Source organism: Varanus komodoensis, unplaced genomic scaffold (genome assembly GCF_004798865.1).
Source record: "Varanus komodoensis strain SLA01 unplaced genomic scaffold, ASM479886v1 scaffold14_3, whole genome shotgun sequence".
Classification (NCBI taxonomy): domain Eukaryota; kingdom Metazoa; phylum Chordata; class Lepidosauria; order Squamata; family Varanidae; genus Varanus; species Varanus komodoensis.
Window position 1 is genome coordinate 1,570,884 of NW_025335439.1, and position 21,882 is coordinate 1,592,765.

The following is a 21,882-nucleotide window of genomic DNA, read 5'->3' on the forward strand; positions in this document are numbered from 1 at the left end:
CAGCCTAAGAATCACCTCCCTGGATCACACTAACATCCACAGCCTCTTCCAAGAGTTATATCTGTCGGCAGGGGGGCACATACTGGGAGGCAGGGAGGGACGTGTCTCCCACCCTACCATGTCTATACATTGAGCATGGATGTTAGGTAGAGGTCCACACCTGTAGAATGCTATGCATCCAAGAATGCTCAACTGTGGAATGTCACACCCTGCTCAGGGCATTAGTATGGGCATTAGTTTCCCTTTCCCGCTGGATATAGGGCCATTAGGGTATCTTTACTGTCTTTTTCTGTGCAAGGATCCCCTTCATGGACCCAATGCTCAAGAGGAGCTCATCCAGTAGGTTTTGCTTGTGGAATTCTTAGGCTGTGTTTTCTTGGAGAGCCTTCTGAGTGGTGGCACCCCAACTGCAGAACTTCCTCCTAACTGTAAATGTGGCTGTTTCCCCACACCGTTGTCTTTAAATTACAACCATATTTATTTGTACAAGGCAGTACAGGAAGGTGTTTTATCTGTTTTTTCATGTTGCAGTGATGACTGTTTTACATACTGGTAATTTTAGTTATGATTTCAACAGTGTTTGTCCTATTGCTTTTATAGGGGTTGCCCTGGATGCTTTGCAAGGAAGGGCAGGATTTCAGTATCAACATCCATCCAGCAGTCCAGCCCAATACCTGGAGAGGCACTTTGGAAACCCCAAAAGCTGGAGACAAAGGCGATACTGCTTCATAAGAACACAGGAAGCTGCAAGTCAGACCATCAGTTGTTCTAGCTTAGCATGACGTCCAGGGACTGGCCGCAGCTCTCCAAGGTTCCACACAGGAGTCTTTCCCAGCCCTACCCAGAAAGGCAGGATTGAACCGGGGCATCTTTGCGTGCAAAGCATGTGTTCTGCTGTGCAACTACTGCCCTTCCCCTTGCTGTCCTCAGCAATTGAGACTGCAGTTCACAGCTTCTGAACAGAGTTACCACCCGTCTGTGATGCACCCAGGAAGTAATTCTTACAAGCAAAGGAAATCTCCAGCCTTTTTAAAGCACGACTAAGCTAATTACCTAAGGCAGCATGTATTTGACTTACAAATACCTTATGTACCTTACTGACTTTGCATTAATCTAAATGCTTATTGCTTAAAAACAGGATTAAAACATGAAATAAAATAGCAGTACATAGGAACAGATTCAGTGTTGAACGTGGTTAATTAAAAATAAACAACACACTCAGTATTGTAGTGTTCCTTCTACAGTTGCAGCCGAGCAAGAGAGGCATCCTTCCTGTGAGTACAGCCACATGCAGGCATCTAAGAATTGTCCCAGTGTGACCTCTAACCAAAGCAGAAGGATCTTTATCAACAAGCTACTAGACTAGCTTACCCTGCCTCCCCAAGGGTGATACAAGCACCCGCACAGAGAAACAGAGAGAGGAGAGTTAGAAAAAAACATTTATCAGGAGCTTTAGTGGGTAAGTGTGGAAAATCTGAGGAGGAAATCAAATGAGATTTTGCAAGTCAGGGAAGCAATCAAAGGAGGAACAACCTCAACCTACTGATTGCTGGCACAGATAGCATAAAAAGGAAGGCAGTGAACGACCCTCAGTGACTCCTGGCAAGTGCAATGATATTCTAATAACTTAAGCGCCCACTGTATCAGATCACAGGCTTATTAGGATTCTGCTTCCCACGGCAGCCAATCAGATGCCTATGGCAAGTCCCCACACAAGACAGGACAGCGGCCCATTCCTTTACTGTTCTTCAGGTACCAGCCTTCATAGGCATGTGCCTCCCATGACTAGCAATTATGACTAGCAGCCCTTGATAGCCTTATGATCCACGAATTTGCCCAATCTAAGCTTGAGGAACAGAGTTTCAGGGTCTACCTATGTGTTGTGATGGACTTCCCTGTATCTATCCTGCTTCTCCACTACTTGGCCACACTGATGATTCCTGACTCTAACATTACATGGAGTGGGGGCACGGAAGAGGCATACCTTATTTTCTCTATGCTATGCACAACTTTATCATGTTTCCCCTTCCTTACACTTTTTCTAAACAGCCCCAAACAGGGTACCCTTCACTTACAGGCAAGTTGCTCCAGGTAAATTGATCTTTTGGAATGCCCTTTTCTGTACCTTTTCTAGCCCAACAATATTCTTTTGGAGGTGCACTTCTCAATTCTTCTTCTAAACAGCACTAGTTTGCTTGCATGCTTATCATCTAAAAATAAACCACCCCTGCTTCCAATCTGTAATTGTGTTTATATGTAAATTAAATTAGATAAAATTTATACAAGGTCTTCTCTTTCTTTTTTGGTGGAGGACAACTCTTAATTGATATTACCTAGTAATATCAGATCACAGACTAAGTTTTCCAGTTAATAAAGTTTATTCTCTTCGTATGACCTTTAGCTGCATTTTGACCTATGCTTATAAACAATGTATAAATGCTGCTCTTTGTTGCTGGTTTTCTTTGTCCAATAAGCACACAAAAATTATACAAGCCACTGTGGAAATTCACTACTTAGTAAAAGATTTGGACAGATCTCAAGAGTTCCAAATAAACTGTTATGAATTGTCCACATAATTTACTTGACAGAAGAGAGAATCCAATGTCTAGATTATTCTAGTAAGAATTATTATTATTAATTACATTTATATACTGCCCATAGCTGAAGCTCTTTGCAGAGTTCACAACATTAAGTCCCCCATCCAAATTTCAACCAGGCCAATCCTGCTTAGCTTCCAGGATTAGGTAGAAGGTACTTCAGACTATATGGAAGCTATAATTCTCTCATATATCACATCTTATCACCTTAAAAGCAAATCTTTTTATAGAATAACCCAAACAAGCATATTTAATGTAATTAAAATTACATATTTATCTTCCTGATCCTGGAAAGTTGCCCATGAAGCAACACCACTGTAATATTCAAAATGGAGAAGGGGAAAGAATTATCAGGCATTCCACTTCTCAAGCCTGGGGCAAAAATTCTAGCCACGGGCCCAAATGCTTCACTGATACTTGTACTGCAACCTGCCCCAACCTGGTGCCCTCCAGAGGTTTCAAACCATAACTCTCAGAATATCTGGCCCTTGCCCATCCTGGCTAGAGCTGATGGGAATCAGCCTTACCAAATTGGGGAAGGCTGCTGCACTGCATCTATCCATATACTTACTGTTCCCCACCTCCACTTCTCTTAACCTCCTCTTATCGCCATTGTTTTTTTTTTGGCTTGCCATCTACAGTTGCCTCCCCCACCCCGCTTGTCCCCTCCATTGTCACTTATTATTATTATTATTATTATTATTATTATTATTATTATTATTATTACATTTCTATGCCGCCCCATTCGCCAAAGCCTCGGGGCGGCTCACAACGTATCTTTCCCCATTGTCCCCTGTCTCCTGCTACAATATACGATGCATCCTCCCAGGACACTCTTCAAGCCATGGGATTTAGAGATTCCCCTAAATCTCTCTGTAGAATCCTCTCCATCAAAGCCTTCTGAGGAACTCCCTCTGGACTACCAATAGCACCACATCTTCCATTAACTGCTCAATGACCTGCATCCCCCCTCCCCGCTTTCCCTTTGCCCTGACCATCCTATCTGCAGAGCATCTTTGTGGTGGTGAACTTCTTCACATACATGATTCTAGTTTCACTGTCCTCTTCTCCCCTTTCAACAAAATCCTTCAGAAAATGCTTCTGCTTGGACTATTCATTTTAAAACATGGTTTCCCACCACTTAAAATGTGGTTTTTAAAATAACATTTCTGGTTGCAATCTTCAAGCTAGTGCCCCAGAAGTATTCCCACTTAAGCCAAAAAAAATTTTTTTATATATTTTAATGGCTGTTTTAATGCACTTTGTACATAGACCTGTTATACAATAATGAAGGGCCTGTGTACATAACACATTACATATAATAAATGTTTAATAATATGTTATTTAAATAAATTATATGGAACCCTTCCAAAGAAACCATCTTAACAACTGCAACCCAAAGGTCAAATGATAAAGAATAGTGCTATAATTCCATTCCATGTAGGAATTACTGAGGAAATCCATGTACAAATCACATTCTGAAGCTACCATAAGGCAAGGGCAAATTAGTTGATGCAAAAGAGATGCTCAAACCCTTCCTCACTTGCAAAGCATGCTGCACAGAAATTCTTTGTAATTGATTGTGTTCCTTCCCCAGTTAAGCCGCAGTTAGAAACACCCATTATGGGGCATGTAACCCACACCTACCCAGGTCTCCATTGCAAGGATACATCCACCAACAGTCTTATGTTTGAGAAACCTGCGTTTACCAAGATAGCATTCACTTCAGATACACAGGGAACATTATGGCACCATCTGATGCTGTAGCATCATGGAAGCTAAGTGGGTCTGGCTACAAATGCCGGGATAGGAAGCATAGTGAGAGCTTCATCTAAATTGCTTTGAGCTTACAAAAGGAAGGACAGGATAGAAAGAACAGAGGGCATATAATACCATAATAGCTAAGGACATATAATATCTAATAAACAGCACAGAGCATAAACTCTAGGAAGTACCAGCAGACAAGCCTACATACTCAATCACCAGGAATCAGCTGCTTCATACTAAGTTCTCCAATACAGGTATTTCAATATACTAATTTTTTAACCTGTAAAGTGGCAAGAGAGGAGCTCAAACTTATGATAGGTCCTGCTGGCCTTTGTGACAGAGTAATGCCCCAAAACGTATTACATGGGATGGCGTAATATGCCATATGATATCTGAACTGAGACAATTAATGGAAACCTTGGCAACACTAAGTTTCTAGGTTCATTCCTCCACAATTCCAACGCAACAGAAGATGTCTACCAGAAGTTCATTTTCCTCTCAGTTTTCTATTTCATCAGACAAGAGTAACCACAAAGACAAGTCTTTTATTTCTCTTAGGCCCTGAAAGTCAACAGAACAGTTAAACCGATACAAAGGGAGAGTTAACAAAACTAGCGCAAGTATTCTGATTTCAAGATTGTCAAAGCTGAAAGAAGCAAAAGTCAGCTCAAAAGCAGCATTTCAAGTATTCGCTCTTCCTGCTCAAAGAACCATTGTGTTGGGACCAGCTTGAAATACTTGATAAACCTAATCCAGGTATACTGTCTACTGAGGATTTGACCCAAAAGAAGCTCCTCCTCCACAGCTGTTGAAGTTTTGTTTAGAAATTATATAATCAGACTTTCACATATGTCCCAGATTTTCAGAACATATTGATTCATTTTTGCTTAACAGTATGACTATTATTACATCACTATTGCATAATTGTGATAGTGAAATAGGTTAAATTGGTTTATTTATTGCTTATATAGGCTCTAATAAGCAAATATTTATCCAGAAAATACTAGTACAAAATGTACAGTTAAAGATTAACATTTCCCAGTGCATAAATGTAAATACCTAAATGCAATTTAAAAGGGGTATTTTATTCAGCTTTGTTTAAATAATAATAATAATTTAAAAGCCCTAGACCATTCACAGCATTTTGGAAATTCAGTTCCACAGTTTTATTAACTTGCACATTTATCTTTACTATTCTAAAAGAATCACCTCTCTATTATTTTACTCTAGCCCTATTTTTTTTTAAAACACAAAGGGAAAAAACAGAATAAGAAAATCAAATGTCATAGATGTGTTGCAGCAATTTGATGCATTCATACTCTGCACAGTTAAAATAATTCACAGAACAGTCTTTATAAAGGCTAACCAAAACAGCGGATATTTAAACATCATGAAGCCAAGCCAATACCCATTTTAATTTCTTCACTTTCAAATGATCACATATGGAATGAATGTACCACATCAAAAAACTTTCAGTAAGTTGTTTCATTCTTAGATACATTTTCTCAACTCAAACAATACTATTCAGTTTCATTAAACTAGTAAAAACCTATGCTGAAAGAAAGATGTATCAATCAATTTTTACAGCTATTCTATCATTCCATATAACCAGCATTAGACTCGGGGAATTAATTCTAAGAGATAACCTATTCATTAATAACCTTGATGTTCTTTTTGTACATTATCTTAGATACTTCAATAACTTTAAGACTTTAAATGCTTATTTATTCAGACACATGAATGGTCCTTTTTTGACCGAAAGACAAAAACCAGGATTTTTAAGCTGTCCGAAGCGCATCACAAATTTCTAGACCGAAATTGAGGCTTTTTTTAAAAAAGAAAGACAATAAGCCTTATTTTTGGCATTAAACTTCTCAGTATTTAAATTTATGTAAATCTTTAACAACGTCTTCCAAGAAATATTTTTTTCAAGAACCAAAAACAAAACCTCAGGGTACATCATTCTGATGCCAGATGCAAATAGAAAACCTCGAACACCTGGCAAGTTCTTTCAGGTTAGCCAAAAAAAACCCCTCCTGTGTTATTTTGACTTGCCACATCAACAGATGAGGGATTGATGTGTTCTTTTCAGATAAGGTACATGTCATCAAAACGGCTTGAGTAGGAAACAGTTGGTTTCTCAAGGTTTTCTCAAGCTTAACACAACAAGAGGTTATCCAGAGTTCTGGCCAGTGCAGCTATTGAACCAAACTGGGGGCAGAGGGCCAAGTGGGAGGGGGAGAAGAAAGCCACTAATTTCTTTCTTTGTCCTTTCAGTTACTTTAAGGAGCAGTCACCCACTACAGTACATATGTTCATGACTCATTTTATTATTGAAAATATTCAAACGCTTCACCAATAAGTAAAGCCAAGTACCGTTATTTCATCATTTACAAGGCACAGTCTACCCGAAAGAAACAGATTGTACAAATTAGCAAAAAAACAAAGGTTAAAGGATAGGCAATATTTTTGAATTCTAAAAAAATGATGAAATATGTTTTTCTTGACATTAACAAAGTGGTCACTGAATTGTGCTCTTAAGTCTTTACTTCAAATACTTTGCTACCTGGATTTACTAGGGTTGTTCATACTGAAATTGCTTTACAGAAATATACACTCAAAGAATTTTATTGAAGTCAAGGTGCCCAGAACCAAAGTCATTATCAGCATGAGATCCTGAACAACAAACAAGATGAGACAGAAGTCAAAATGTTCATTTCTCTGAACCTTGACACATTTCTGTAAAGATCAACAGAGCCAGGCTTTAACACAGGTTTCAAAAACTGCTTTCATATTTTGACTAAGTTTGATTCTTTGATATGTTCAGTGCACGGAAGATAAAAAAGTGGAGAAACTGCAGCCTGCATGGAGAAAGGGATAAAAATTCAAATGATTTAGAGAATATAAGCACTGACACCAGGAAAATTAAGAGATCCTATGGAGAAAAGTCTCAAATACAAACGGGAAAACATTAGTTCAGGTGTATTCACCTATACTGTGCTATCTTTGAATTTCAGAGAACAGAAATATAACAAATTGATAAATACAGTCAGATCAGGGTGACATTTGCAGTGGTATTCACCATAGGACTCTTCATGTCTAGATTTAAATTGCAGGTATTCTCTGAAGTTCCATTGAGGGCATTTAAGGGTAGAAATGTATTCCTATTATAATCTGGAGTAGGCATATCAAGATTATATTAAACCCATTCCATTATGTCACTATTTTCTGAATGCATATATCGATGTGGGACTACATGCCTGCAGGACGATCCTGCCAGCTGCACACAGATTATTTTTAGGAGCAATGGAAACTTATTTTCTGCTTAGCACAGAATTTCCCCCAAGAACTTTGTAAAACATGAAATTATGCATGATTTAGCCAGAAATGCAGGTTCACATGCAAGTGCTATTCATAGGAAGCCATGCCTTTAAAACACAGCATACCAAATGGTTCTGCAATTTCAGGGAGCAAAATACTTGAACATCCAAGATCCACATTTAACAGAAGGGCCCAAACTTGCACTGATTTCTACCCCACTAGCTTCAAAGGGACCGTGTCGCTGACTGCTACAGAAAAGTCAGGGTGACTTTCCAAATTGCCAGGCCACAGTGGCAGGTGGTTCCATAAGGGGAGGGCCACCACATTCTCCTCGGAGTTGGGACCTGGAGGAAGTCCCCAGAGGTTGAGTATGATGTCTGAGTAGCTTGCAATTGGAAGAGGCACTCCGGCAGATATTGCAATCCTCAATATAAGGTGTAAGGCTTTATAGGTTAAAGCCAGCACCTTGAAGTGGGGCTGGAAGCATAAAGGCAGACAATGCAAGTAGGCCAGTACCAGTCTTATTATGTAACCTGTGGGTCCTAATTATAAATCTGGCTGCCACCTTCAGCACCAGCTGCAACTTCTGAATTGTCTTCAAGGGCAGCCCCACATAAAATGCATTGCAATAATCGAGATTCCTAGAGTGCAGATTACTGAAGCCAGGCTAACCCTGTCCAGATAGTGGCACAGCTAGGCCAGTAGCCAAATCTGGTTGAAGGTACTCTGAGCCACTGAGGTCACCGGAGCCTCAGAGATGGATCAAAGGAGGGTATCCAAGCTGTGAACCTGCTGCTTCAGGGGAAATGAGTAGGGCGGCTGCAGGGATTGGTGGCACCTCCCTGTAGCTCTCCCCAGAGTGGCACATATGATACCTGTTTTGTGGGGTTTCGGGTACCAAGTGAAGATCCGTGTTGTGTAAGTATTAATTCTGTTTCTACATCAACCAGTATCTGCAACTGTATTTTCCTCAGCTTTTAAAGCCTTCTAATGGTGCAATCCAATCCATGGTCAGATAGAGAAAAAAGCATCCTGGAAGCTGTGGGCTCCTTTTCTGCCTAAATTTCTGCATAAAATTGTACCTTAATCTTACAAAAGCCTTGGTGGCCACAGATGGATATTGAGCTGGGAGATGTTTGGTGCTCCTGGATTTGCTGTATGGATTTGATCATATGTTGCTGCTTTTACACTGTGAGTCTTTACGGTTTTATGATCCTGTTTGCATATTTTCTGCTTTGGACTTTTATTGTAAGCCACTAAGAAATATTTTTGTTATTAGGTGGCCTAAAGAGAAATAAAGTATATAAAAATATTTTCCTTTTGGGAAAAATGGACTGAAGGCACACTATTGAACAGCCTGTAGACAGGAAAAGGAATTTCTGCCTTTCTCCAAGTTAGTATACAAATATAAGTTAACTAGAGTCAGTTGACAATATTGACAATTAAAACACAGTTTAGCATCTCTGTATCGCCTGCCAGTTTTTAGAGCTTCAGCGCACACATGTGCACACACAGAAAATCATGGAAGACTTGATCACTCTTCCATATTTTGGCAAATACATACAATGCAAACAATACAGAGATATGCAGGCTATCAGAGGAGAACAGAACAGGACCAGAGTCCCCTGTATACAAACAGTAGCAGTGTGGTCTGTTTGCTCCATAAGTCTCATTTTCTTTGACCAGAAATCAATGTTAATTCAACAGAAATTATCATTTCAAAATTCTGTGCATGCCATGTCCCCTCTCCATGCAGAAAACAAAAACCCTGCTCTTCTGCTAGAAGTCTGACCTGGCACAGGGCTCCCTTTTGCACAGCAGGAGGCTGCCTGCACAACCTTCAAGTCCGAGACATCAAAGAAGTTCATGGAAATTCACCTATATTCCTGCTCTTCGGGAATGGTTAGACAGCCCAACTCAAATGGATTCTGCCAGCCCTAATGACACATAAAGATTTGCACCTCAACACGGAAAGAACAAGTCGTACCATGGGCCCTTCAGCAGACATGGAACTGTACTGAGCTCTTCATGCATGAACATACAACTTATGATCCATGAGTTATTTGGACTTCTGAACTACATATATGGATCTACATGCTTAGCTGCCTGCTTTAAATAGGGTTCACCTTGACTATCAGGGCTCTCATTCATTCCCTTCTTCTCACTAAGCAGAGTGACAGTGCCACCTCAGGCAGCAGCAAGTGGTGGTGGCAGCGAGGTGTTGGAAGACAGAGCTGCACATACTATGGGGGTCTTCCTGCACCTCCAAAACTAGCTTGTTGTTCTCAGGTGTAAAAGAGGGCACTCTCTCATGCAGCAGACTGAACTACAGTGTAGCCTCCAGGTTGGCCTCTGCAGGCTGAATAGAAGGCATCTTTCTCCCTTCATCTCAGGCAGCAAAAGTTCTTGGGCCAGTCCTGCTTGTTGTGTTTGCATTAGCTTGTTTTAACCAGAATAACATGCCATCAACATATAAATTAGAGCAAAGGAAAATTCCATGTCATTTCTGGAATTGTTTCCCACAAATGCCATGCTTTTAGCAATGCCCCTTCCAGTCTGCCTTGATGACAGAGCTGCTCCTGAGTTAATTCCAAGTACTGGGAAGTGTAAGTCGGATTTTGTTTCCCACCACCTCTTACTTTAGCCACACTTGCTAAATGCAGGGCAAGACTGGCAAGCGCAATGCCACAGAGCTGCCTGAAGACTGCACATTATACACTAAGGCCTATACAATTTAAGCCATTAACAATTGCCTTAAGTGAAGACTCTACATATCTGTTAAGTGTATAGCAGTTATGGGGACCCCGACTAGAGGCTCCTAGGTCCGACTCCTGAAATGCCATTCACAAAATTGCTGGTTCACTGAATGGGGGTCTGCCTCATTTGTGATCAGGTTGAATTGTAATCAGATTGCAAGTAAGCCTGATTTCCAGGCATCTCATTTGGGGAGCAACCCTGAATATCCTGGCTACTTTTTTGTCAAGAACTAGCGCAGAATATGGCACTCAGAATTCTACAACCAGGCAGAATCATATCATACCAATTTCAAAGGAGGCTTTCCCGTTCAAGTTACTGGTGCTTATTTCTGAGGTCCTAAACTGCTTTGGATCCAAATACCTACAGCGTGGTCCTCAAACTACGGCCCGGGCGACGGTTCCTGCCTGCCATGGCCATCCATCTGGCCCATGCCGCTGTTCACCACCCACGCAGACGCATGGTGCATGGGCAGGGGAGGTGGTGGCTCGCTTGCTCAGAGATGGTCTCCGCACGAGCAAGCTGCTGCCCGCCTCCTGTACACGCGCACTCGCCGCTGCCTCTAGCTCGCTCACTCGGAGATGATGTTGGACTCGCTGGGAGATCTCCGAGCGAGAGAGCCACCGCCGCATACACCCAGTGCTGCCTTGTGTGTGCCTGATGGCACCTCACCGGCCCGCGCCCCCAGGCACCCCTACCTCACTGGCCCACGACGGTCACTGCACCCTTTCAACTGGCCCCCTACTCAAAAAATTTGAGGACCCCTGACCTACAGGATTCCCTCTCCCTTAGGCTGCCCACGCTTCTAAGGAACATCAGGGACCATGTGTCTTCAAGTATCCTGCATACATAATGCCCCAACAAGGGGGATAACCTTTTATTTTGTTGCTCCCCAAGTACAGAATGCTCTTTTCTTGGAAGAACAATTGATCCCAACATTGCAATCTTCTCAGTGCCAGCTCAAAACTGTTTGTTTGCCTGGTGTTTGCACTGGTAGATTTGATTGGTTTATGGTATCTGCTGCTTCTTAGTTTTATGTTTTAATCCTTTTCACTGTATTTGTGTGACAATTTTGATTGTACTCTTGTATAATATAAAATCTTATATTAATAGGAATCAGATCAGGGCAACATATAATTTTCAGAAAAAGAGTAACAATGGAGTACTGCTCCCACTTTTTGATTGCATTAATATAAACAACAAAAGCCTTTAATGTAAATTAAAAAGGGCCTACAGAACAACCTGGACATGTGAGTGCAGATGCTACGATATGTATGGTTGTTTTTATGACTAACAGTCCAGTAGTAAGATACAGAAGGTTTTCCTAGAGGTTCAGACCTGAGCACATTTAGTCCAGAATCCCGTTTCCCACAGGTGATCCTGGGAAGACTGTAAACAAGGTCTGAAGGCAATTGGCACAGGAAACATCCTAAGAAAGTCAATGTCATACCATATGATGCATTAACCGTTCTATTGCGCTAGTCCAAAACAAACTAATGGAGAAACACAATTAGAATTTAAGTTACAATTTCCAGATGGGTAAATGCATTCATTTGTTGCAGCACAAACAAAGGAAGGTTTCTAATTTGGTGCCAGTGCGAACACAACAGGATCCTACAGAAAACCCATTGCACAAGTTAGCAATACTGGTGCTTTGCTAGAAATCTCTCGTGCTAGCATAGCATCATTTATGTTGGCACTACTGTCCAACTGGGCAGTGCCCAAAGAATCTTGTCACCCCTTGAAGATCAACAGGCGCATTCTGGCATAAACTTTTGTGAATTATAGCCCACTCCATCAGATGCATGGAGAGTCAACAAGAGTCCCAAGTATATGCATAGCACATATAGCGGAGGTGGAGGACAGAGAATGGCAAGAACTGAAGTCAGAAGGAAATTAAATGTCAAGAGTACCATCAGCGATAATCATATTAGTCACTGCTTATTACACAAATACTGTGGCATTAGCTAAGCCAATTAACACATGCAGTGTGATTGACACGCACCTAACAAACTAGTGAAGAACCAGGGAACCTGCACTAGCTTGTTTCCTCTCTTACCTCGAGCATGGGCCGAGCGCTGTCATGGATTGAAAGGATGTGCGTTATGTTATTCCGTTTCAGTTGTTCTGTGTCACGCGCATCTGTAGCAACAGGAGGTCAGCAAGAAAATCATTAGCCTCGTCATCTGTATCTAACCTCCCTGCCTAAAGCAGGCCTTCGAAGTATCCTCATTCCTTACCCGCTGTGCATGGCTGAGTTACAAGAGGGCTGGGGAGATGGAACAAGCCTCTTGAATGCATCCCAGTCGCCACACAGGATAGCACCACCATTCCAGTGACTGTTAGCCAGGGCTGCAGAATTTAAGGCCCTGGGGCCAAATCCAGCCCCCCAGGGCCCCAGATGGCCTCACTGCTTTTATTTGACCAACACTGATTTGATGTTTCCAGCTTTTGTGCAGTTCTTCTCTCATTCTAAAAGGTCTCAGCTAAGCCTTAACTTAGCCACTACAGTTTTAATATAAAATACACAGTAGTCCCCCAAAATTCATTACGTTCCTAAAGCACCCGTTAATTGTGAAAAACCATGAATTTGGTGCTAGCGGTGGGCACCAGCCACAAAGGTGGTGCGGACGGGAGACGTGGGCCAGGCCGGGCCAGGCTGGGGGGCGGGTGCACGCGTATGGCGAGGCAGGGGCACGCGCGCAGAGATCGTTTTCTCTGAGCAAGTCCAAACTTGGAGGAAACAATCTCCTTGCGAGTAAGCCACCGCACAGTGAGGCACCAGCTCACAAGGAGATCAGCTTGGACTCGCTTGGAGAAAAATCCCGCGAAAGACTGAAGCCACGAATGCTGAACCGCGACTTCAGGAGGGTAAACTGTACTGTGATTTTGGGTATTTTGACCCCACTGTGTCAGCCATGCCCAGCATCAGAAGGCCTGTCCCCAGAGCTTGTCTGAAATGGAATTAGGCCCACAGCCAGGAAGATGTTCAGCTGCCCTGACCTTATTTCAACAATGACAATATATTTAAAAGAAAGCAGGCTTCTCCAATCTGGTGCCCACCATATATTTACACTTCCCGCTTCCGTCATTCCCAGCCAGTGTCATCCTTGGTGGGAGTTAGAAACATAGAAACAGAGCAAGTAAGAAGGGGTCTCCTTGGCCATCTAGTCTGACCCCCGGCTCCAGCCAGCTCCACTCATGACATGCCTACTATGTGCATGTCCAGCCTATCCTTGAACACCCTCACCAATGGTTGCAGCATTTCTGAGTTGCAACCCAACATATCTTGGGGACATCAGGCTGAGGAAGCCTTGCTAGACTGCAGAACCAGGGCTCAAGAAAGCCTGGTTCAAGCCCCCCTCTGCCATGAAGCTCTCCGGGTAACAATAGGTGAGTCTATTCTCCCACCCTAACCTACCTCAGAAACAAACAATGGTTGTTGTATGGGTAAAATATAAAGGAACCATGTTTACTACTTTGAAGTCCTTGGGAGGATGGTGGAAGATAAATGGAAATGAGGAAAAATTGTTCTAGGTTGCTCTTTTTTGTAAAGGCAATAGCACTAGTTGCTTTGTTTATTTGATTTATATCTTGCCTCTTCCCTTTTTTTAAAGAGCGCAGAGCAGCTTACATTAATTCCCCTCCTCCTGCTTTCAGTCATACCCCTGCAACAACAACCCTGTGAGGTAGGTTGGGCTGAGAGTCTGTGACTAGCCCAAAGTCTCCCAGCTGGTTCCGTGGCTGAGTGGGGACTAGCACCCAGATCGCCTGAGTCCCAGGCCTGCACTCTTAACCACTACACAACACTTTATATGACCTCTGGGTTTGCCACCGTAGTGTGCGTGAGCTCAGGTGCCTTTAAAATGGGAGGTGGAGAACTTGTAAGCTAAATGTCTCCAGAGCCAGCAGAGCTAATGGTAAGGGGTGCTGAGAGTTGACAACCAAACTATCCAGGCGCCCAAAAGCTGCCCACCCCTGTTTTTCAAGTTGCCTGAGATGCCAAAATCTGAAAGCTTAGGCTTTCTCTAATTACAGTACTTCTACTGCAGAAAAAAAGCTTCTGAATATATAAAGTAGAGGAAACTATTTTTTTACAAGGGAAACCCCCCCCCCCAGTTTCTTCCACTATAAGCAGAAAAGCAATTCAGTATGGTAAAATATTATCTGCAACTGCATAGTTAATCTGATTTTAATTTGTTTTCTATTAAAAGGTGTGGCTGTTCTTTTTCAAAGGGAAATATGAAATGGGAGAGAATCTAGTTTATGACTAACTTATTACCTTAAAGTCTTCCTCTAGTAGAGCAAAAGGAAACGATAATGTTTGATTCTAAGCAAGGTGGAAAGTTTGGAGTGTTCCCCTAAAATACTTCAGGCTTATATGGAAGACAGGATGATTTCTGAGGGAAATTTTGAAAAATTTCAAGAAGGAAGTGTTGATGGAAAAAGCATTCCTGATCTCTCAGCAAACTCTTGCTTTGTTTCCCCCCACCCCACAAATTTCTTCATCAGAAAAATGATTAAATAAATATATTTTAAATGGACTGTTCCTTCGTTTCAAAATGTATTGCTGAAAGAAACCAAAATGGATCTTAAATCTACTTGGAAAAGTGCAACACTGTCACTAGACTGACTGTTTAGGAAAGAGATACCTCAGTGAAAATGCAAACTCAACGGTCAGTGCATACTTAATAACAAACCATAGTACACTGGATTGGGAATGAGCTTGCATGCTGGGCTCCTCATGGATTTTGTTTGATTACTTCCTGGGTCAAAGCAAACCATAGTTTGTTATTTCCACTGAGCCAGCAGACCAATGTTTGCACTTACCAAACATCCAAACCAGGATTGCAATACAGCTTCAATCTGTGGTTTACAGTCCTTGTTAGGAAGGCAAATATAAACCATAATTTGCTTTTACATCTGAAGCAACTAATTAAGAGGCAAGGAAATGGCTGAAACATAGTGACACAATGCCAACCACACTATAAATTAACCCATCGTGTGGTAGCAGTGAAAAAAAACACATTTAAGAAAATAGTGAGCCTACAGCATAGTTTGAAGATTAGAGTTTGGTGCAGAGCAAACCATTGCAGAAGCATCGGGCCATGGCAGAAAAGGCGCCTGCTTATTTTATTATTTATTTATTTTTCAATTTATATCCTGCCTTTTTCCTACAAAGGGCTCAAGGCAGCTTACATCATTCTCCTCCTCCATCTTATCCCCACAACAACCACCCTGTGAGGTAGGTTGGGCTGAGAGTCTGTGACTGGCCCAAAGTCACCCAGTTGGCTCCATGGCTGAGCGGGGACTCGAACCCAGATCATCTGAGTCCCAGTCCCAGGCTCTTAGCCACTACACCACACTGGCTCCGTACTTATCCTCCCAACTGCCCTCAAAATGAGGGCAAGTGAGAAGGACCTTTGCTGCAGCGCAGGCATGCAGCTATAGGGAAAAGTGGTCCTTCACAGTTTGGTCCTCAAAACTTTAAGGCTTTAAAGCCGAACCTCATAAATATTTTCTATGGAGCACGACATTTGGAACTCTGAAAACTATTCTGGTCACCTCTGCTCAGAAGGGATATCATACAGGCCAGAAGGATACTCGGAAGAACAGCCAAAACAACTAAGGGACCAGTGCACTTTTCCTATCGGGAAAGCGCTCTAAGCCGTTCAGTTATTATTTTCATTTCTATGCCATCCCACATCTGAAGCTCTCTTAGATGAAATATGACTGCAAGATACATGACAGGCAAGTGCTGAAAATGGTGCGGTTCAGTAATGGTGCTGAAAATGTTTCCCTCTCCACTTCTTTGCATAAAATACTTGGATCATTCACATGGATTGTCCCATGAAAGGCCTACAGAAGCAAGACTGAAGGTAACAGGAAAAAGAGCGCACTTTGACTGTTGCCCCAACTTTTGGGATTTGCCTCCCAGAGATGCCTGCACGTTGCTGACTATGATAACTTTGCAGCACCAGAAAAGACTTCTGATCTTTCGATTTTTATGCAACATTCTATCTTGGCATATATACAGAATGTAAAAACCAAATTTTCCTGCTGTGACCACAGCTGCTTTCATGGTGCGCTTTGTACATTTGCCATTTGGATTTTTAATTTTTCAGAAGCTTTGTTAGATGTACTGAGAGGCAGTTGTCTGAAAAAATGGGATGTAATCCCTCTTTATAAATAAGATGGTGGAGGATTTTTTTTTCATTTTTAAAATAGGGACATTCCATTTTAAGGAATTATTGAAGATAGGGTCTTCCTAGGCCCAGGTCCATGGGACTCTGGATCTATCCACCAAGTTTCTGTTGATGCCAGGAAAAGATCTTCTTTCAACCTTAACTGAGGGACAATTTTCCTACAGGGCAAAGGGAAAGAAGTCAGGGCAGCAAGAAACAGAGCCCAGATGGCCTGCGTGGGATGAAAATTAAAGAATTTATTTGAGATGACTTGGATAAGAAGTTAATTGGCTGGCTTTGCCTTCTGTGTAATTAGAATAAACTCCATTAATTATGTCTAAATTTGCATTGATCAGTATAAATTAACATTTGCAAACTGTTATGCAGTTTGTACCCTGTAGGTCTGGATCCCAAGTTATTTAAGTGCCTCAGGGCCAGTCTTTTCTTTTTACTTGGCAGAAGGGACAGGCTTAGAGACAGCTTCTGTTCCATGATCCTGGACCTCATATTTTAGGTATGAGGTACAACCTGTACAGAGGGAAGCTCATGCTGATTTTTGTCAAGTTCACTCTGTTCTTACTGAGAGTAAACAGGTAATAACATGCCCATAACCTTGAAATCTTCTGTATATCTGCACTGAACTATACTCCTGAATTTGTCCACTCTTACTGGTCTACAGTCATGTCATTAGATCGCAGCAACTCTTTCTCATCAATTCTTCATTACTTATTCAGGGAAGGAATTGAACAACTACGCCAGCAGGTGTAACAACCAGCATGAGATTTGCTACTAGCAGGCTCTCCATTTGATTTTCTGTTCTTCAATTATCTATAGGATAAGCTACAGGCTAATCTGAATATCACTGCTCTTTGCAATGTAGCAGAGTTATTGCAAAACCTTTTCCTGGTGCAATTCTTTATTTTTATATGATGTTATGTTTTATATGATTGTGATGTAGGTATCATGTTACTATCCTCTTTTTCCTTTCTGTAGAAAGAGAGAGGCAATCCTAGCCCTTCAAATTGTTCAACTGTTTTCAAATGCTTGCACTAGAGATCCATTTTATCGTCTGCAAATCTCTCTCAGGCTCTAACAACTTTTTAAATTTTATGTTTTAAGCAACTGCATTTTGGTACTTGAGAGTCTGCAGCTGCTTGTCTCTTGCCACACATGATTCAGTTTTCGATTTGTGGAAAGTGTAGATTGACAACCTCGATTGTTGGAGAAAGGGCTCTGGCTTGGTGATGGAGCACCTGTTCCATATGCGGATGGTTCTATCCCCAACTTTTCCAGGCTGGGTAAGGAAATACTCATACCTGAAACCGTAGAGAGGTGCCAAATCAGGTTAGACAAGGCCTTCCCAGTCTGGTACCCTCCTGCTGCTGGTCTGCTGTAGGAAATACTGAGTAAGATGGGCCAGGATGTGACCTTTTTCCCCTTGCAGTGGAGGGTAGGATGTGTTCCAGTGGAGCAAAGTTCAGGGAACCAAGATTCAAGGTGGATGCCAGGAAGTACTTCCTGATGGTTAAGACCACTAGGGTGTGAAATGGACTTTCATGGGAGGTGGTTGAAGCCCCATCAGTGAGGATGATTAAAGACAGGCTGGACATGCACATGGTAGGCATGTCATGAGTGGAGCCGGCTGGAGCCAGGGGTCAGTCTAGATGGTCCAGGAGGCTCCTTCTGACTCGCTCTGTTTCTATGTTTGTAAGTCTGACTCAGTATATACTAAGGCATATTTTGGTATATTCCATTTGCTTTTAAGTGATGTACAGGTGGGTGAAAAGCAGCATAGCTGAAGAACCTGCAATTCTATTAGAGAAGAGCCTGGAAGAATTCAGTTGTTGCAGCCTTTGCATAATTCACAATTTCCACAAAAGGAGACATTGCACATAGACGGCTGCCGTTGAATGCTGGACCCATCCCAGAGAGATCATGGCACCTTCCACATTGGTGCCAAAACAGGGGAACAAAGTACCACCTCCAACTGTACAAACCTCCCAATGCATTTCAAGACAACTTTGTAGAAGGCAACAGTGTGGAAGGCAACAAAGGACCTTTTCTAACATCCACTGGTACCAATTTTTTTAACATTTATAATTAATGCTCATATTGCATAAAATAAAGTATAAAATATTTGTTCATTCAACTTTTCTTCAAGTTTATCTGACACTGTCTAAAGACAAGTATTATGATCACAATCAGTAGTAGTTTTTTTTGCCAACAGAAAAATACTACATCTCAAAATCATGAGTCATTCTTTTTACAAATATGAGGATGCTAGAAATCATAACCATTAAAATACACTTATAAAATAGAATGAACTTTCATTTTTAGTCCATAGCAATGACAACTAACTTTAAAAAATTAGTCTATTACATTTCAGTTAATATACAGAAACAGAGTGCCTCAGCTATTGGGAGGTATCTAAATTAATCAGCTGAAGATCCTATTTTAATGTTGATATTTCCTAACAGCTTTCCTGGCAAACTAATCTGACAGCCTTTTGAAGGATTAAAATACTGCAGCTTTGCCATCAGCCCATTTATAGCTCACCTCTGCATGAACAGCTGATGATACTTCATAAACCAACTTGTGCAAAACCCAGCACAGGCTCCCAAGCAGGAAGGCTACAGAGTTATAATCAATGCTGAAGTGCTGACTCACTTGGTTATCTCAGCCAACATTTTGTCTCAGCTCAATTACAGAGAGAAATTAAAATGAACCAAATCGGGAAACAGAGACAAGATTTCAGTTTCATCGAATATCCGACTTCTGCCGCCAAGGGCTGGTGCCACAGAGCAGATTGGTTCAGAATTGCAAGTTGCATCCTTTATACTACCAACCAGATTGTGCCTGTCCCTATCTGTGTTTCTGCCTTATAAACATAGAACCAGATATCCTATGTTAATTGATCCAGGTTCATTATTCAATTATATTTATAGTGCTATTTTACCCACCATTTTATTCTGCATTTGCAATACAGTTTAACTTTTACATTCTAATAAAATCAGCCTACCAAATAAGACACTGAACTTATCCAAGTCCCCCAAACCACAAGGAAATAGCAATTACACACTCAGATGCTACAGTATGCTTACCAGTTTCTCCAGGTGTCATTGTGGTGGCCCTCATTTCAGGTTTGAACTGATGTACTGCTACCTGGTCTGGAGGAATGGCTAGCAATCTGGTAACAGTTCATAACTCTGCTTTTCCTTAACGACCCAGGTGTATCTCCACTGTTTGCCTGTTCTAAAATGCCATCCCTCAAAATTGGGTAACAGCAGAAATGAATGGGAAAAGCTCCTAAATTTCACACTGTAAAATTAAAATATGAACTGATGTACAGTTTCACTTCAGTGCTGATGTAAACACAGCTGGCCTCAGTCAGTTCAGCTTTCACCAACCTGGTGAGCTTTGTATATTTTAGACTATAGTTCCCACCATGTGTAACCATTATCCTGGCTAGTGCCAATCAGAATTTTAGCATGCAATATTTGGGGAATCGCACTGGGGAAGGGTGTGTTGGTATTGTGTTGACCCTGAGGTTCAGCCAGGCTTGTTATGCAGACTTGCATTTGTTCTCCTCCTCTCCTCCTCCAGTGTGACTACAATGAGGAGATAAAACTCTTCTGCTTCAGTTTTAACTACAGTTTAACATTTCATCTGCAACCTATACTATGGTTAATCTTAACTACAGTTTATTAAAACAAGTCAGCTCCATAAACCTTATTTTGAATCAGGCTTGATTCAGTAAAGCATAGTTAAGACCACCTATACTTTGTCTGGGTTTGGACATAATAATAAACTTTAGTTAAAATGGAACCCTCTCTCTTCAAAATCGTTATGGAGAAAAAAAAGGATGGGTGAGCAAGTAAGCCCGCAGCTCAAGTGGTCTCATTCAAGTAACATTAAACCATAGTTTAAGATTACTTCTGAGAGCTAAACTAGATGCTACATTAAATGCATAGTGTAGGTCATCCTAATTTTTTTATTCTAGTGTAAATAAGTGGAGGTCCAAAACAGGATGGGGACCACCATATGCTAATGAAAAGCTTTTGCCCTTGCCTAAGTATACCAGCAACCAGGAAATATTAGCAAGAAGATGCTGTGCTTGTGTGCAGCTTGTGGGCTTCCTGTAAGCAGCTGGATGGCCACTGTGCGAACAAGACTGGACTAGATAGGCCTTTAACCCAATGCAGCATGGCTCGAATGTTCTTACCTTCCTACTGAAAGGTTTTCCCTACAAATTTCCCCTGAACTCACCAGGGAGGAAGTCACTTGTTCCAATGAAGCTTTCCCCCTTTCATTAGCCCCTGAGGACTGGATAAATCTTAAGGAAGGGGAAGCAGTGGGGGGGGGGGTGCCTCTCCCATTCATGAATGATGGTCCTGACTCAGAGTAGGCCTCCCAGCTGCTTCCAACAGAATAAAAAAGGACACTGTGCATCTGAGGCAAGATGAGAATTACAGTAAAACACCATCTGGTCCTTACCTGATCTATTATTTGGATGCAATGCAGAAGACCAATACAACCTCCTTACTGTAGGTCAAATTGCCAGTTTTGAGATTTGGGAGTCATTTGCCAAAAGGATTTGAGCAAAGACAGACTTTATATGTGAAAAAGACAGCAAGAATATTTCCAGCTGGTGAACATGCTTGAATTGCACGGTCCACACACATGTCCAGTGGCATCAGATGTTGAACACATTCCTACAGCAATACGAAATCATATTCCCAAGAGAAAGTCTAAAGCATGCACATTGTTCATCCATTCCTTTATGGCTGTGCACACAAGCTCTGCTCTGTTAAGGAAAGTAAAGCATTTGTTTTGTTTGTTTGTTTGATGTTTGTTTTAATTTATATAACACCCAATAGCTGAGGATAACAAAAGACCAAACAGGAGAAACTGATAGTTGTTGTTGTTGTTAGTCATGAAGTCATGTCCAACCCATCGCGACCCCATGGACAACATTCCTCCAGGCCTTCCTGTCCTCCACCATCCCCTGGAGTCCACTCAAGCTCACACCAACTGCTTCAGTGACTCCATCCAGCCACCTCATCCTCTGCCTTCCCCTTCTTTTGACATCTATTGTTCCCAGCATTAGGCTCTTCTCCAGGGAGTCCTCCCTTCCCATGAGGTGGCCAAAGTATTTGAGTTTCATCTTCAGGATCTGGCCTTCTAAAGAGCAGTCAGGGTTGATCTCCTCTAGGACTGACCGGTTTGATCGCCTTGCTGTCCAAGGGACTTGCAGGAAT

The 21,882-nt window shown here is 41.8% G+C and overlaps 1 protein-coding gene across 2 annotated transcripts in view; it reads right to left on the minus strand.

Moving 5' to 3' along the window:
• The window catches only part of DUSP22 (dual specificity phosphatase 22), a 52,647-nt gene that overhangs the window by 17,526 nt on the left and 13,239 nt on the right, over nt 1-21,882 (minus strand). Inside the window, exon 3 of one of the 2 annotated variants that reach the window (XM_044424545.1) lies at nt 12,499-12,581. The exons of the other annotated variant lie outside the window; for it this stretch is intronic. Within the exon in view, the coding sequence (XP_044280480.1) occupies nt 12,499-12,581 (83 nt within the window). The remainder of the gene's footprint in view (nt 1-12,498; nt 12,582-21,882) is intronic. 2 annotated transcript variants of the gene reach the window in all.